This window comes from Bos grunniens, chromosome 15 (assembly GCF_055505025.1).
Source record: "Bos grunniens cultivar Pamir isolate PY7600 chromosome 15, Bosgru_T2T1.0, whole genome shotgun sequence".
In the NCBI taxonomy this organism is placed as follows: domain Eukaryota; kingdom Metazoa; phylum Chordata; class Mammalia; order Artiodactyla; family Bovidae; genus Bos; species Bos grunniens.
In genome coordinates this window covers 55,176,308-55,193,623 of record NC_141179.1, presented here as the reverse complement: position 1 = coordinate 55,193,623, position 17,316 = coordinate 55,176,308, and the positions used below count along the sequence as shown (strand labels likewise).

General features: G+C 53.4%; 1 protein-coding gene across 2 annotated transcripts; it reads right to left on the bottom strand.

Moving 5' to 3' along the window:
- Positions 1-2,777: 2,777 nt before the first annotated feature.
- On the bottom strand, positions 2,778-13,023 carry SERPINH1 (serpin family H member 1). Of its 2 annotated transcripts, XM_086340878.1 has the most exons (6): positions 12,951-13,023; positions 11,403-11,446; positions 8,371-9,026; positions 6,803-6,901; positions 6,448-6,680; positions 2,778-3,781 (listed from the first exon to the last, which is right to left on the bottom strand). In XM_086340878.1, the coding sequence occupies exons 3-6, from the start codon at positions 8,990-8,992 to the stop codon at positions 3,479-3,481; spliced, it is 1,257 nt and encodes a 418-aa protein (XP_086197004.1). In that variant the 5' UTR covers positions 8,993-9,026; positions 11,403-11,446; positions 12,951-13,023; the 3' UTR covers positions 2,778-3,478. The 2 variants fall into 2 exon arrangements, with proteins under 2 accessions (XP_086197004.1, XP_086197003.1); XM_086340877.1 differs by lacking the exon at positions 11,403-11,446.
- Between the last annotated feature and the right edge of the window lie 4,293 nt (positions 13,024-17,316).

The following is a 17,316-nucleotide window of genomic DNA, read 5'->3' as shown; positions in this document are numbered from 1 at the left end:
ATGGCCTCAAGGTGGCAAGAAAGCTCCACACGGGACTGTGATGGGCCATCAGGGGCACTGACAAGGCTGGTTCAACCCAGCCCAACCCTGACCTATCTACCCACCTCCGCCACCTGCCCTGCCATCCCTCACTGTGAAGAGGGAGCACAGGCCTCTCACCACCCTCCCACCTGTGCCCAGACGGAGGCAGGTGGCCTCAGGGCCCCCTTGGTGTCATCTGGGCAGCCCCACACTCAGCCCTGGCTTCCTTCACTGTCCCATGCCCACCTGCTGGGGGCGCTGTTGCAGGCTGAGCTTTGGGTCCAGGAGTCCTGAGTTCTAGCCCAGTCTCCCCATCTCTGAGCTATACCTGTGGGATTACGAAGACTTCCCATCTAATTGGGCTATTATGCAGATTAAGTGGGATAACGTATGGAGACTGTGAGGTTATACACCTTTATTATTAAAATATGCCCAGTTCCTCTCCAACCCTTCCCATGTGGCATGGAGGAAGAACTCTTCATTGACTAGGAACATTTCCCAGCTCAACCCCACTGGCTGGGGAACCTCGGATGGATCACTTAATCTCTCTCAGCCTTGGTTATCTCATCTGTAAAATGGGAATAATCCCTACCTAGCCAAGGTGTCAGGAGGCTGGGATAAAACATATATATTGTGACTGACATGGTGTTTGGCACATAGTAGAAGCAAAATACAGAGGTAGGATCAGCTGGTATTATTAAAATCATTATTCTGATCAAGAAATGCCTACTTACCCTTCAAGGCCTACTTATCCCATGTCACTTCCTCCTGGGATCTCCCTTCATCTCCCCATGGCAGTCACGGCTTCTTCCTCTGGATTCCCAAAGCCCTGGTGCCCTTCTAACACAGATCTTTCTCTTACTAACACATGTGTCGAGTGTCTTATGTGTGTGTGTGAGACGCTGAATTTGGGTGCAGGACGTAAATAAGATTAACAAGACATGGTCCGTATTCTCATGGAGCTTCCATTCTAGTAGTGGGGACAGACCGTGAATGTGTCAATAGGTAGAAAATTTAGGAGCACTGAGCCAGTAAAACAAGAAAACAAAGTAAAGTAACATAGACTTCAGTTTCTTGGGCTCCAAAATCACTGCAGATGGTGACTGCAGCCATGAAATTAAAAGATGTTTGCTCTTGGGAGAAAAGCTATGACAAATCTAGACAGCATATTAAAAAGCAGAGACATTACTTTACCGATAAAAGGTCCATCTAGTCGAAGCTATGGTTTTTCCAGTGGTCATGTATGGATGTGAGACTTGGACCCTAAAGAAGCCTGAGCGACGAAGAATTGATGCTTTTGAACTGTGGTGTTGGAGAAGACTCTTGAGAGCCCCTTGGACTGCAAGATCAAACCAGTCAATCCTAAAGGAAATTAATCCTGAATATTCATCGGAGGGACTGATGCTGAGGCAGAAGTTTCAAATACTTTGGCCACCTGATGCAAAGAACTGATTCATTTGAAAAGACCCTGATGCTGGCAAAGATTGAGGGCAGAAGGCGACAACAGAGGACGAGATAGTTGGATGGCATCACCGACTCAATGGATGAGTCTGAGCAAGCTCCAGGAGATGGTGAAGGACAGAGAAGCCTGGCGTGCCACAATCCATGGGGTCGCAAAGCGTTGGACACAACTGAGTGATTGAACAATAACTGACTAACAATTGAAGCTGCTTATATAGTGAGGTTACAGAATGCTTTGTGGAGTAGACGTTTAGGCTGATTTCTGGATGACCAAAAAAAAGGAGTCTTGCAAAGATCTAGAAAAATCATTTTCCAGAAAGAACTAGTGCAAAGGCCCTGACGCAGGAGAATAAGCATGGCATATCTGGAACACCGTGAGTACTGAGCGTGCTTGTCACTGTCTCTACATCTCCACTTCTAGATGAGACCTTTTGAGGGCAGAGATCTAATTTACTGAGTCCATAACATAGAACAGCCCTGGAGCTCTGAGCAGCCGTGGCATTATGGTAATAATAAGAATGAATCGGCTGGCCCTTCTGCAGCCCATTCACTTCTTGGAGGACTCCACCTAGGTTGCCCAGTCAGGCAGGGACTCCCTTTTGAGACCAACACCACCCAGGGCAGAGTTGTTGGCAAAAGCAAATGGGAGAGGTGCCCAGAGCAAGGTAGTAAGCTGCCCAGAGTCACACAGCCAGCAAGCAGCAGAGATGGGCCATGAACCCAGTTTCCTCTGCTCCTCTGCCTCGCTGGCCACTGATCTTCTGTCCTGTGCATCCCACTTGCCCTCTCCCTCCCTGAGCTGTGATGTCAGGAGCCCCAAGGCTCAGAAGAGGTAACCAATGTGTGTGTATCAGGACTCTCCTCGGCTCCTGCTCCAAATCCAAGTACAGAGCAAGGACCCTACAAGCTCCTTCTTCACAAAGTCCTGCCCAGTCAGGGAGCCTGAGCGTGTGGCCCTCTGGCCCTGGATGTGGATGAGGTCAGATTGAAAGGAAAGACTCAGGGCTGAAGACTGGGATCCTGAAGCCAGCAGGACAGCAAAGCCCTGGGCTCCAGGCCCAGTGCTGTCATTCTGGCCCTGCAGCCTCCACCTCTCCAGGGCAGTCAGAGCCACAATTCCCGGAGTCAGCACACAGTGGGCCTGCCACACAGTATTATCTCCAGTTATCTGCCAGGATTTGGAGGCCTGACAAGGACTATTAGTAGCAAACAGGGCTTAACAGAAGGAGCCCTTGTCCCCAGGGAAGAATGACATGGTAACCTCTGATCCAGTCACCTTCCATGATCCAACAAAATTTCACTGGAAAAGTTTTATTGAAAAAAAAAAAAAAAACAATTGTACAAATAAGTTCTTGGTTTGACAGCAACAAAGGCTCATTTCCCCACTTTCCTCCCCATTTTTGAAAATCTATAAAAGGAAAAAACAATGTTCATCCCCATGATGCCTGACCGGAGTCTGCCCAAACCCACCCCCCTCCATGAGCTATTTCTCAACCCCCTCTCTGGGGTCAGACTCACTGTGGGAGTACCTGTCCCAGGGGCTGCAGCACCTAGTTTTATAGATGAGGGAAGTTAGGAGAAGATTGGGAGGGGGCTGAGGTGGTGGTCATGTCAGGAAGAGGGCCCCCATTCCATGAGGGCTTGGCTGAACCCCCAGCTCAATTCCATCTCACAGATGAGAAAGCACTGGGCTATAAATATGAACACTGATTGAGGCAGGCTGGATCCCAGGACTGAGAGCGGGGCTCGACGACTACCGCCCAGCTCCCATGGGACACGGGGTCTCTGGGCTCAGCATCATGACACCTGGGGGACCGTGTCCAAGCAGAGTGAATCCAGGCCGGGAAGGGCTGCTCAGACACATAGGAAGCCCCCTGTTTTCCCACCCCCACCCCAGACTATCCAAGGTTGGCACCTCAGCTCCCCCACCCCCATAGCACCCATGTGTCTCAGGAGCCTCCCACTGCCCCCCGCCATCCACACCCACCCTGGGGCCCTACAACTCGTCTCGCATCTTGTCGCCCTTGGGCCGGACTAGGCGCCCGATGAACAGCAGAGAGCCGCTCTGGGTGTCTCGAACCAGGAAGATGAAGGGGTGGTCAGCGTAGAAGAGCTTGGGGCTGCGCAGCTCCTCACGCCCGTAGATGTCCTGGTCGAAGGGGTTGCCGTCCGTGTCCCACTCGAAGGCAGTGGCGTGGAACACGCTGGCCAGGTATAGGTCCTTCTTGCCCGACATGCGAGACAGGTCTGCCTTGTTCTTGTCGATGGCCTCGGTCAGACCCAGCCCAGCCAAGTGTTTCTGTAGAACCAGGTGGATGATGGTGAGGCCATGGTAGGCAAAGTTCCTAGACCCTTACCCTCCACCCACACCACCCACTGTCTCTCCTCTTCTCTGAGCAGAAGTTACCACTCCCTGGCCACCTTCTGTGTGCCAGACATGGTGTGGAAACGGCAAACCACTTTCCTAATTCATGACAGCCCTGCAACAGCTTCCAATCACCACTTCACAGATGAGGAAACCAAGACTCAGGGGGAAAAGGCAGAATATACGCCTGGACCCGCCGAGCAATCCTGACCTTTGATATGAGTGGTAGACAGCCAGCATCGGCCTCTCCTGGGGGCTTATATGAAACGCACGTTTCCTGATCCAGCCCAGAGCCTCTGAATCAACGTGTCTGCGGGTGGACCAGGAACCCTTCTTAACCAACTCTCCAGGTAATTCTTGACACACTCACGTTCGAGAAAAGACTGACCTAAGAACAGCTCTGACCACATCACTCGGGGGCTTAAAACTTTTCCAGGGTGATATGAAGGCTGGGATTTGCTTCAAGATAATCTGATGGGTGTGATAGTTGATGTTGAGTGATGGATACATGAGGGTTCCTTAATCTATTTTTAATGTATGTTCATGTATTTCCATAGTATTTCAAAAATTAAAACACATACACTCTCTCTCTCTCTCTCTCTCTCTCTCCAAGGCTCTGCACAGCCCCTGGAAGCCAAGGACAAGCTCTCTCCTAGGAACTGTGCTTTCATCACAGTTTCACCCCTAGCATGTACCACTCTGCTCTCCATTCAACAGCTTCCCTGAAACTGCCTCCTCAAGAGCATCTTTGTGTCTACCCTGTCTCTGTAAGGTCCTTTAGACACCACGTCTTCTGGGGAGCCTTCCCAGCCCCACAAGACTGGAGCCACACACCCCTGGCCTCGCTCTATCAGTGTGTGGTCCTGTCGTCTGCCCCACTGGCTCAGTGCTCCCTCAAGGCAGGGCCCATGTTCGGGGCTCACCCTGCTCTCAGTGCAGAAGAGGCGGTGGTAAAGAACTGTCGGCTGAGTGAACAGCAGCCCTCAGGGCCCAAGGTTCTGGAGGACAGTGCACTTCCCCAGCATGGCCAAACCAGCCTGATACTTAGGGGCCTGAGAGTCCGGTTGTCCCGAGACAGGAATTCGAGGCCCAGCTATTCCAGTCCCCATGACTTTGCACAAATTACCCACTTGGAATTTTCCACCTCAATCTACTGGAGGGTAGTAGATAGTGTGTCCACCCAGGGTGCCAGGAAAACACGGGAGAAAGAAGAGGAGTCAGGTGATAGCAACTGCAGAACGGGCTGGGGGAGTGTCAGGACAAGCCCAGGAGGGAGACGGGTGTGGCTTCTCTCTGGAAACCTCATGCTATCTACCATACAGACCACACAAGTTCTACTAGTCTCCAGCTTGGAGTCTAAGCCCCATCTCATCTCAAGCTTTCTCCTCCACACTCCCTCAGCAGCAAGTCTGAATCAATTCTGCAGGCAAGGGATCACCTACAGAACCATTTCTGGAACCTAAGGGAGGAATGAGATGCAAGTTTTCCCTTTTGAACAGAAAAAAAAAAAAAACTCTCCTGATTGACAAAAAGGCCACCCTGAGTCTTCACCTGAGAACTGTAGCCCCAGCACTTACTAGCTAGGGTAACCTGAGCAAGTCACTGCTTCTCCCTGAGCTGCTGCCCACCACCCAGGGTGGTCATGAGGGGGAAATGATGCTTAGCAGGCTGGTTGAGTTTCCAGCCAAGTGACTCAGAGCTGAAAGCTATTATTAGTCTTACTAGTGCATGGGGAACAATCCTCCAGCTTGAATAGTGGAGGCATACCCTAGAGACATTGCGGGTTTGGTTCCAGACCACCACAATAAAGTAAATACTGCAATAAAGTGAGTCACACAATTGTTTTGCTTTCCCAATGTATATAAATGTTATGTTTGCACTATACTGTAGTCTATTAAGTCTGCAACAGCATTATCTCTTAAAACAATGTATGTACCTTAATTAAAAATATTTTATTGCTAAAAATGCTAACCATCATCTGAGTCTTTAGGAAGCTATAATCTTTTGCTGGTGGAGGGTTTGGTAATTGCGAGAATTACCAAAATGGGACCCAGAGACATGAAGTGAGCAAACACTGTTGGAAAAGTAGAGCCAAACTTGCTTGATGTAGAGTTGCCATACATCTTCAAAAATTTGTAAAAAAAAAAAAATTGCAATAAAGAAAAGCACGATAAAATGAGGTGTGCCTACACCTTGTGCTGAGAGGCAGCGCAGCGTAAGATTAAGGACGTGGCTTGGTGCTAAATGTCTGAGTTAGTGACTGTATGACTCTGGATAAGTTATTTAACTTTTCTGAGCCTCATTTTCCTCATCTGTAAGATAAGGCTGATCGTCCTACCTAATACAGTGTTGAGGATTAAGAATTTAACGCATGCAGAGTGCTTAGGAAGTGTGCCTGGCACACAGCAGGTGCTCAATTATACTTAAGTATTGATGCTGTCACCATCTTCCCAAAGGCAGGGACCATTCCCCCCTCCCTCAGCACAGCCCATTACTGCCTGGACACCCAGAGGGGCTCAGGACAGACCCGTTGAGCTGGTGACAGACCATCCCCCGCCAACTCTAAGCCCTGCAGGCCCCTGAGCTGGGCCTCCCCTCACCTGTAAGTCGTGGGTCACCTCCACGACTCCCTTGGGCAGGGAGATGGCCACAGCCTTCTTCTGCATCTTGCCCATCCAGACCTTCAGCTGCTCTTTGGTCAGCAGCTTTTCCAGGCGCTCAAGGGGCTCCACATGGTGGGGCATGATGATGATGAGGCTGGACAGCTTGTGCGCCAGCGGCATCTCCACCATCTGCAGCTTCTCCTTCTCGTCGTCATAGTAGTTGTAGAGACCTGGGAGAAAAGCCGAAAGGGTACTGGGCATGCTGTGGGGTGAGGGCGGGCCAAGCCCTAAGCACCCTCGGGCCCCCACATCGCCCACCCGCCCGCCCCACCCTACTCTGCAAGGCACCTACCTGTCCGGTGCATCATGGTGACACCCACGGTATAGGAACGGGTCACCATGAAGCCTCGGTTGTCCACCATCTTGTGGTGGAATCTCTCGTCCCAGTGCGCTGTAGCAGGAAGTAGAACACAAGATGAGAAACAGATGCGCTGCTCCCCTTACCATTCTCCCAACTAAATATCCAGGATGATTTACCCCTGCCACAGGCCTTCACTCCAGTCTTTGGGGCTCGGCTGCAGCCCACCTCCTCGCTGAGCACCCAGTCCCCTAGAGTACATGCTCTTGCTTTAGGAATGGGGACATGCTGCCTGAAGACACGGCTCTCTACACATAGTCAGGGCCTGGCAGTTTCCACATGACAGGAAATACCTCCAAAAGGAGGACCCTCAGTCCAGCCACTGCTACGTCCGCCTCTGCCCTGACCCCTGCCAGGCATTTGGGCAACATGTGCTGAGCTGGACTCCCCACACCCCCTGCCAGCTGAGGTCTGTGCCCCAAGATTGCTTTTAATTCTTGTCTGCAAGCCCTGTCCCTGTGACCAAAAAACATGACCCCAAAAACCTTGCATATGTGACAGTGGCCTGAGTCCTGACCAGTGTCACATCCAGACCTGTGTTCAAATTCAGTCTCAGTCACCAACTGGCTACAAGACCTTTCACCGCTCCTATCTTGGTCCCCTCATTTGTCAAACAGGGGCACCTCATCCTCACAGCAGCCTGTAAGAGTAACAGCGCTATCCATATAGGTACTCAGAAGTCCACATTAAGCCTGAATCAAGTCTTCAATTCAAGATGCACTTGGACATGAGTCTAGGTTCTCTCCTCCTAGCTGAGCCTGTTTTATCACCTATGAAATGGAGGTAACACCTCCTACCCTCAAAGTTGCTTTGAGCATTAGGCATGATCACAGGCGTGGAGCCAGCTCATTACTGAGGCAGAAATGATTACTGAATTTAATTCCAAGACAATCAACAGCACTCTGATGTGCTGAAACACATCCTGTGGAGTCCTTCAGCTGGGCTTGTATCTGTGTCCCATTCCTTTAGACACAACACTGTGCTGTGCTGTGCTTAGTCGCTCAGTCGTGTCCAACTCTGCGACCCCATGGACTGTAGCCTGCCAGGCTCCTGTGTCCACCAGGATTCTCCAGACAGGAATACTGGAGTGGGTTGTCATGCCCTCCTCCAGGGGATCTTCCTGACCCAGGGATCGAAGCCAGGTCTCTCGCATTGTTCCTTACTATCTGAACCACCAGAAAAGCCCAAGAATACTGGAATGGGTAGCCTATCCCTTCTGCAGGGGATCTTCCTGACTTAGTAATCCAAGCGAAGTCTTCTGCATTGCAAGCAAATTCTTTACCAGCTGGGCTACCAGGGAAGCCCCAGATACAACACTACACCTCGCTAAACCTAGTTTGTCATATATAAAGAGTTCAATAACTGCCTCCCTCCATGTCCACGAGTTGTTGTTAATGAGGACTGGTGCTTGGCACAGAAATACTGATTGATCAGACTTGCCGGGGGCGGGGCCTCGCGGAGAGGAGACCCCGCCCCACCCTGCCCCGCCCCACTGGACTCACGCTTGAAGAACATGGCATTGACCAGCAGCGCGCCATCGGTGCGCTCCACGTCCTTGGTGACTTCGGGCAGCTTGCCGTCGGTGGTCTGCGCCGCCCACTCGTTGATGGACTGCAGGGCGCTCCGCTTGTCGCGGAAGTTGATCTTGGAGTGCTCACAGTTGTAGTGCTGCTTGCTGCTGCGCACGAAGTCCTCTGCGAAGCTCACGGAGCTGGGCCCGTACAGGCGGCTGCCCAGCTTCCAGGTGACGTTGCGCGCCGTGCTGTTGCTGAGCGAGCGCAGCAGCTCGCCCAGGCCCGCGTGCACCTCGTCGTCGCGCAGCTGCTCGGCGCTCAGCACCGCCTTGGCCTGCGATGCCGTGGCCGCCTTGCCGCCCAGAGACACGAGCCCCAGGGACGAGGCCACCACCACGGGTGACAGCAGGATGTTCTCCACCGCCTGGTCCTTGGCCATGGCCTGGTATAGGCTGAAGGCCAGGCCGGCGCTGCGCTCAGCCAGCGTGGCCGCCTTGGGGCTCAGCTTCTCAGCGGTGCCCGGAGCTGCTGCAGCCGCAGGTTTCTTCACCTCAGCGGCCAGGGCCCTGGCCAGGAGGCAGATGGTGCTGATGAGCAGGAGGGCACGCATGGCTGGGAGGTGGGTTGTGAGCACCGAGGAGGGCCTATGAGGGTGGCAGAGAGAGGGCACTCCTGAAGCCCCAGTTGTTCTTCCCCTGCACCCATCCCCACCCTTCTGGCTGCTGCCGAGTCCCCTGGAGATGGGAGCGGGAGGGTCCAGAGCTCTGGGGAGCCCAGACCTAACTCCAGGTTGCCCAAACTGGGGTTTCCATCTGCCGGATCTCTCAGAGGCCTTCTTTGACTCCTCATCTAAAGCAAGCAAATAGCCACCTCAGCCCTATTTATTTCTTACACTGAATTTAACATTTACACTCATGTGTCTGTTACCTATTGTTTCCATCACAGACCTAGAGGTCTGTGTCCTCCAGGAGGGCAGGACACACAGCCCGTCCGGCTCCCCTTTATAGTTCCCTGTGCCCAGCACGCAACAGGCCTCAGCTATTCCTGAATGAACAGAAACTAGGGCCACTTGGCCAAACCAAGGCTCTTCGGTTTGCTGAAGGTTAGCTCAGATCTCTTACAACCCTGGGACCCTTTTCCAGTAGGCGGGGGAAAGTAGTAGACGAGCTGAGGGTCTGCATGAAACTCAGGGCCCTGGACAGAGGATGTCATGTGGGCGGAGGTGCAGTGTTCCTCCCCCACGCCTTCCCTTCTGTGCTGGGATGTTAATGAGTCACCAGTAGGTTCACTGATTAAATGAGAGAACCCAGATACTCTACTCTGCTGCCCCAAAGGGTGACCTTGAGTCTGAAAATGTGCATGTGTGCGTGTGTGTCCACCCCTCACTAAGTCTCGGGCTCCCATTTTCCAAGTTGTAAGGGTCATGGTCTCCATGCCCAGGCCTCTGTCTTGGCAGGACATGCCTGCCCACCGCCCCTCGAGTAGATGGGAAATCCCCAGGACAAAAGCAGGAGGGGGATGGGAGGTGGGGTAGGTTTCCTGAGAGGAAGGATATTAAGGGCCAGGGCACGTCACAGCTCAGAACACTGACACCCCCTCCTGTTCACCAGAGGCTGGTGGCCAGATGTGTGTTCAGTCTCCCAGGAAGCAGAGGCTACTCAGATTCCATTCTGCCCTCCCGTTCCCATCTGGCAGTGATCGCCACACATGCCCATCTACACTGTGGCTTCAAGACTGCCATCCTCAAACCACAGCTATCCCAAAGTCCCCTACGACAAGCCCCTCTCCCCTCTCTGGGGCCTCCCATCAGGACAGTCTCCACGTGGACTTATTTCCACACTCGCCCCGCTTTGAGGTCATTTCCGCCTGTCCTTCAGGCAGCACAAAGGAAGATGAGATGACGGCAAAGAAAAGGGCTGGAAGGAACCATGGTAGAAGCTGGGATCCCACTGCGCTGGCAGATCCCCACTCATGGTCCTCAAGGTGGCAAACTCAGAATCCTGGTGAACGACCCTCAGTATCTGGGACAGAGGGAAGGCCACCAAGACCCACAGGTGCCTGGGAGAAGCTACCAAAGAGAACTGTAGCCTAAAGTAGGGATTGCAGAGGTAAGATAGTTTTACCCTAAAGAATATCTCTGGGCCCAGGTCACCTTCCTCCCACCAGGCCTGGAGCCTCAAAGGCAGAGGGCCTATATAATTATTGTACAAACAAGGACACTTGGACACTTAAGACAGTAAAATGGAAATACTACTAATTATTATGCCAAGACAACAGGCATACGATCATCCTATTCAAAGGCCGCCTTTAGTCCAAACAGTGGATGCCAGAGCTTGGACCTCTGCAGAGGTCACCAGCATCCCCCGGAGAAATAATCTAGGAGCCCAGTTCACAGTCCTGCCACGTGGCAGGCACTATCTTGACAGCCCCCACCCTCAGCCAACCAGAACCTCAAAGGGCTGGGAGGGGCTTTTCAAGAAAGCTCCAAATGACTAGTTTGGGATTCCTCAGGCAGCCACATAGCTGTGCTCCTGTTCCTCCTGCCGGCTCCGGGTGACGTGGCAGGCTGGAAACTGAATTATCTCCACCCGCCTGCAGAGGGGGGCTTCCAGCCTGGGAAGCCGGAGGCCTGGGTTCAGGTCCCAGGGGGTGGGGTGCCATGGAGACTTTCTGGCCCTAGCTTCGAGCCTGCAACATCAGACTCTGCAGGGAGATGTGCGGCAAGGGTGAAGGGCTGTTAACCCAGTGGCAGGAACGGAGGAAGGCAAGTCACTGCAAGCAAGCCAGCCTCCCACAGCCCAGCCCCTGTTGCCACAGAGAAATCGCAGCCCTGAGGCCAAGGTTAGATGATTTATGGTCCCACAAAAAAAAATACACAATCACAGAACCAAGGCCTGTGCCCACAGATAGCCGGAAGGAGACTGGATTCCAGGTTTTTTAAGTAGAGGGAAGGGAAGCAGATTGCGGGAGGGATGGGAGCACCAGAAAGGGTCTCACACACTTGAGGAGGTCTAAAGTACCTTGAAACTGCCTCAGGGGGAGGTCAAGGCCTGCCTTTTTCATTCTGAAAGAAAGCAGAAGAGTGAGGAGGATGGGGTAGGGCAGAGCTGGGTGGTGGTGAGGACAGGCCTGGAAGGCCCAGCCCCGCTAAGGGACCCCCATCTATTCTGCCCGTGGCAGAAGGCAGGCACAACCAGCTCCAGATCTGGAGGACCTCGGAGGTCATCCACTTCACTGCACAGTGGGAGAAACTGAGGCCAGAGAAGGGCAGGGAGCCACCTCCGTCCGTCAGGGATCAGTAGGGGTCGGGCTTCCTAGCACAGGGCTCCCACCTCCCAGAAGCTCCCACAGAGCCCCTCCAGAGGGCTGGATTCAGTGTCCAGTTACAGCCAGTTTTAAAAAAAACATTTCTGCTGGGAATCCCAGTGCCCAGAGACAAAAGGAGGGGACCAGGAGGCCTCAGGAAGGGGGGATGGGCAGATGAACTGTCTGAGGGCAGAAGGGTGTGGTCCCAGCCAGAGACTTCCAGAGAACCAAAGCCCCCAGATTTTCCCGAGGCCTCCATCCGGGCCCTGCAGACCAGGGGGACCAGCCGGAAACCCTGGAAGAGGCGGGGCCAGGCTTTCTGGCCATGCTGGAAGCCGGTTTCATTCTTCTCCCTCCACTCAAGTCACCTCAGGAATGTCCCTAAGCTGGGGGCAGGGAACCCCGGCCTTTGAAGTGACCTTAACGCTGCAGTGACTCCAGGAACCAGGCGGCGGCGGACAGAATTAGAGCGGGTGACCAAAAGCCTTCTAGGGAGCCCCCTCCATCCCTGTCCGTCCTCCCTTCTCTGGGGGGATGCAGTCCTGGTCACCTCTTCAGCCTCTTTTTGGAGGGAGGTGGGGGAGACTGGTGCTAGCCAAGTCCCTCTTTTAGTTGCCATCACCTAGGCATACAGGCTGCTGATCAGAAATGGAGCCGCAGTGGGTGACTCCTCCCAAACCGTGGGGACCCCAAAAGCCAAGACAGCCCCCAGGAAAAGTCAAGGTTATTTCACCTCCTCTCCCCACTACCCTTCCTCAGGAGGCTCAGATACCCCCCATCAAGCCTGTGAGGAGACTGGTCCACTGGCCTTTGGGCCTCAACCCACAACTGGAGGCACAGAGACGTGCAAAGCCAGCCTGGCCTCCCAGTTATTGCTGGAAGGAACTGCAGACCCGGATCCTCCCTCCCTGATGCTGCAGAGAGAGGAGCCTCAGCATCGTGGCCCCCAACTGGCCTGTTCCCTCCTGGCCACCACCACTCCTGCCCCACACTTCTGGGGAACCCTGCACTTTCTCCGGGCCCTGTGAGTGTCCCGACTGCCCATCCCGGCTCCATCTCTGCGGTCGCCCTCAGGCTCTCTCCGCCGTTACCATCTAGTCTCCATCTCCAACCCTCCAGCTGCCCCCAAAAGTGCCAGGGACTCCAGTCTGCGGGCTCAGTCTGTGGCTCTGGTTGGCCCCTAAACCCTCGCCCGGGCCGCTCTCCCCTCTCATTCCCTTGAGCCCCCGTAGAAAACTCCCCCGGCCGCCCCCGCCCCTCACCTGGCCGGGCTGGGCTGGCGCCGGGACCGCAGTCACAGTGTCACACTGGAGCCGCGAACGGATTCCACTCTCCGCCGCGCCCCCGCGCTCCAGATCTATATATGGCGTTCCCCCACCCCACCTCCCGCCCGTCCCGAGAAACTTCTGGAAAGTTGGAAAAGCTTCCGGAGGGCGCCCCTGCCTAGCCAAAAAAAGCCAGAGACCTCCCCCAAACCGCCCCGGCTTCCGCCCCCTCCTTCTGCAGGCAGTCACCCGGCCCCTGGGTCCTACTGCCCTGCATATCGGACGCGATCGCAGCGCCCGGAAACTCCGGGCTGGGCGCCCCGGGGGGCCCGCACGACTTCGGAGCGAGCGGGCATCTTTTGACTCTTCTTGAGTTCGGACCGCTTAGATGAAGGGGACACGGGGCTCCCTAGTGGGAGTTCGGATCGCTTAGACACAGGGCTTCAGGGTCCTACTCCCTGGAGAGGAGCCGCCACACCCCAAGGTTCTTTGCACAAGCCGGCTTATCCCTGATCTCACACCTTCCAGCTCCCCTATACCGACAGCGGATCTGCCTTGATGTGGATCCATTCCCCCATTCTCGAACTGAAATTGGGCCCCCCTACAAGCCCCCTCCTCTCCTTTCTCTCAGGGGAGGTGGTCAGAGGTTGGGAGGCGGCACCCTTCTCCATCTGCAGTTTATCCTGAACACCTTGGAGCTCAACCTCAGTGACCACCTTGACAGGAAGAGTGGCAGCCAGTTCCTGCACCTGACCTTCCCCCAGGAAGGTCTTGGAAACACCTGGGGAACACCAGGTGGGCTGGCTGGGCCTGAAGGGGTGCACAGGGAGAATACTCTGGCTGACCTTTAAGTAATATGCTGTGTGACCCTAAGGAAGTTACTTTCCTTTCTGGGCCGCAGTTCCTTTGTGAAATGTCATTCCTTGCTTCCTTTCCTTGTCTGTCTCTGTCTCTCTCTCCTTGGTCATCCCTACGCCCTCCCTATCTGAGTCCCATCCCACAGGTCTCACTATCAGCTCCTCTCCCCCACCCTCCCACAACTGATAGCCTCTGGAGCTCTGAGCTAAGCTGGGGTATTCGTTTCTGTTCCAGGTGCAGAAGACATAGCCAAGAACAGGACGAAGTCCCTGCTCTTCGGATGAATATTCTTAGGAGGGTCCGTGCGTGCGTGCTAAGTCACTTCACTGTGTCCCACTCTATGCGACCCCATGGTCTGTAGCCTGCCAGGCTCCTCTGTCCATGGGGATTCTCCAGGAAAGAATACTGGAGAATGCCCTCCTCCAGGGGATCTTCCCAACCCAGGGATCGAACCCACATCTCTTATGCCTCCTACTTTGGCAAGCAGGTTCTTTATCACTAGCACCACCTGGGAAGCCCTCTTAGGAGGGTATGCATATCCTAGTAGGGAACTTGAGAAGGCAGATTATTTAGGACATCCCCACTCCAAATCTTTAACAAGGAAATCATAGATAACCTCATGGGCCCAGTATGGAGAGGCAGGGACAGAGTAAAGAGACAGTTCACTCACTCACTCATTCAGTCAGTCAACAAACTGTGCTGAGTATCCTTATTCCAGGCGCATCTCTGGATCTTGGGGAGTAAACTTGGGCCCGCACCCAGCAGATGAATCATTCAGGTCCCTCACAGCAGAGGCGAGGGGAGGGCCTGTTCTGGCCACCCCAGCCAGGTGGTGGTGGTGACTAATTTCTCAGTCTGACTTAGGCTACTGGTGTTCACGGTCTGATTACAAGGACTGTGGGAAATCTTAGATCCCAAGAGCTTTAATCTCTTCAAATCAAAGTCAAAGAACCAGAGATTACTAGAATCAAGGTGGTCATCACAGAATATGATATTCCTGTGGTATCTTTGAATTCATCTAAGGAATCTTAGAATGTTAAATCTCACAGTCAGGGACTTCCCTGGTGGTCCAGTGGTTAAGAACCCTCCTTGTGATGCAGGGAACAAGGGTTCAATCCCTGTCCAGGGAACTGAGATCCAACATGCCTCGCCTCAACTATTGAGCCCACCCGCCACAACTAGAGTCCTTGTGCCACAATGAAAGATTGTGCATAATGCAGTGAAGGTCCCACATGCTGCAACTAAGACCCAATGCAGCCAAATAAATAAAATTTTTTAAAGACTCACAGTCAAAGAATCTTAGAATAAAAATATTGAGGACTCTGGACTGCGAGGCATCTTAGAGGTCATGAGTTCCTGTCTGCAGCCACAGGCAGAAGTCCTCTCTGTACCCCAAAAGGCAAGAATCCCAAAAAGGCAAGCACCCAGGCTCCTCCAAGAACAGGGAGCTCACCTCCCTCGTAGGCAGCCAGTATCCTTTTCTTTGGACAGGTCTGATCATTGACAAACTCTCTTAGCCTCAGGGTAGAGTCCATATCTTTGACCTGGCTGTCCTGGTTTTCATGTACTTCCTCCTGCCTCGTCTGTGTATTGCTTTTAAGGAGAAGTCCTTGGTATTCGAGGAAACAGGAAACCACCTGGGTCCCAGGCCCGTCCACCCTCTACCCCACCCCCCATCCCACCCGCGGTTTGGACCTCAGGTGGTAACTGACCAGTCAGCTAGTGAAGTGAAAGTCATAAAGCCAACTCTTTGCGACCCCATGGACTATACAGTCCATGGAATTCTCCAGGCCGGAATACTGGAGTGGGTAGCCTTTCCCTTCTCCAGGGGATCTTCCCAACCCAGGGGTCAAACCCAAGTCCACCACGTTGCAGGCGGATGGCTCAGACGGTAAAGCGTCTGCCTACAATGCAGGAGACCGGGGTTCGATCCCTGGGTCGGGAAGATCCTCTGGAGAAGGAAATGGCAATCCACTCCAGTACTCTTGCCTGGAAAATCCCATGGATGGAGGAGCGTGGTAGGCTACAGTCCATGGGGTTGCAAAGAGTCGGACACGACTGAGCGACTTCACTTGGTCTTTACCAGCTGAGCCATAAGGGAAGCCTGGCCAGTCAGCTAAGGGTCCATCAAAGCTAATAGAAAGGAGATGTTTGCCTTGATTTCCAGCAGGTCCAGATGTCCACATCCCACAGAGATTACCTTTGCTCTACACCTTTCCTCGAAACTCTTAGCTCTCGAAGGCCTCACCAGAACTCTGGGAGGAAGCTAAGTACTACAACTCTCAGGGACCACACCTAGCGGGAAGGGTAAACTGAAGCGCATGCTGTTAGATAAGCCCCTTAGAAGGTCAGAGTAGAAAGGACCAGTGCCCTCCATATACAGATAGGGAAGCTGAGGCTTGGGGGAGGGCACTGGAGACCCTCTCCCACTCTTACTAGACTCTACCTTAGCTCAGACTTTGTCAGAAGCTTCTTCTATGGCATTCTGCTGCATTATCTCTGTGTCATCACCCTATAATGTCCCTGAATGTTGCTGGCGATTTTGGATGGGCAGAGATTTCTTCTCCCTCTGAGTCCCCAGTACCCAGCACAGAGTATGCCCAGAAAAGGCACACGATGAACCATGGCCAGTGACTGAGTGCTGGGAAGTGTCTGCCTGAGTAGCTGGACTCCAATCACAGCCTCCCTGCAACCTCCCCGAAGAAAGAAAGGCAACGGCTCCTTTAAATTTCCAACATCAGCAAAAAAGTTTCAAGAGCCTTTGCCACAGTATTCTTAGCTCTGAGCCCAGCCCTGGCCTTGCTGACTGCAGCCCTTCCCCCACACTCCCAGGCTGCACTTTCTGGGAAGAGCACTCAATGGAAGGAGGAAAGAATCTGAAATGCAGAGAAACTCTTGAGCATTTCAGGTGTGTGTTCCTCCTGTGTCCCTGCTCCCAGCAGGAGCCCACCTACCCCACTCCACCCTCGACAGGGGCTCAGCTGGAAATCCTAGGTACCAAGCAGCATGGTCAGGAGGAAGTAGAAAACCATAGAATGCAACTTCATCCACATTGTACAGAGAGGAAGAAGAAAACTGGGCCCCAGAGAGGGCCAGCAATTTGCCCAAGGTCACACAGCAATTCAGAGGTGGATCTAGACCAGAACCCAAGCCCTGGGCCTCAGCCCTCCTTCTCCCACATCATCTCTAGCTGGGCCTTCCAGGTAGGCAGGCCCAGTTCCACCAGGTATTACAGAAGCAGCTGTCTTTAGCCCCGGTGGCTAGATTCAGGCAGTCCTCACCCTATAGAATTCTAAGACAGAAACTAACATGTTAAGTGCCCAGTTCGTTCATATTATCATATTTAATACTCCCAGGTTAAGTTGAATGGCTCCATTTTAAATACAAAGAAACTGAGGCTAAGTTCAAGCCCTTATAGCAAATTGCAGTTAGAACTGGGATTTGAGTTGTTTGTCCATGGTAGATGAGGAGTGGGGGCAGGGAAAGGATAAGGAGGTGACATTCA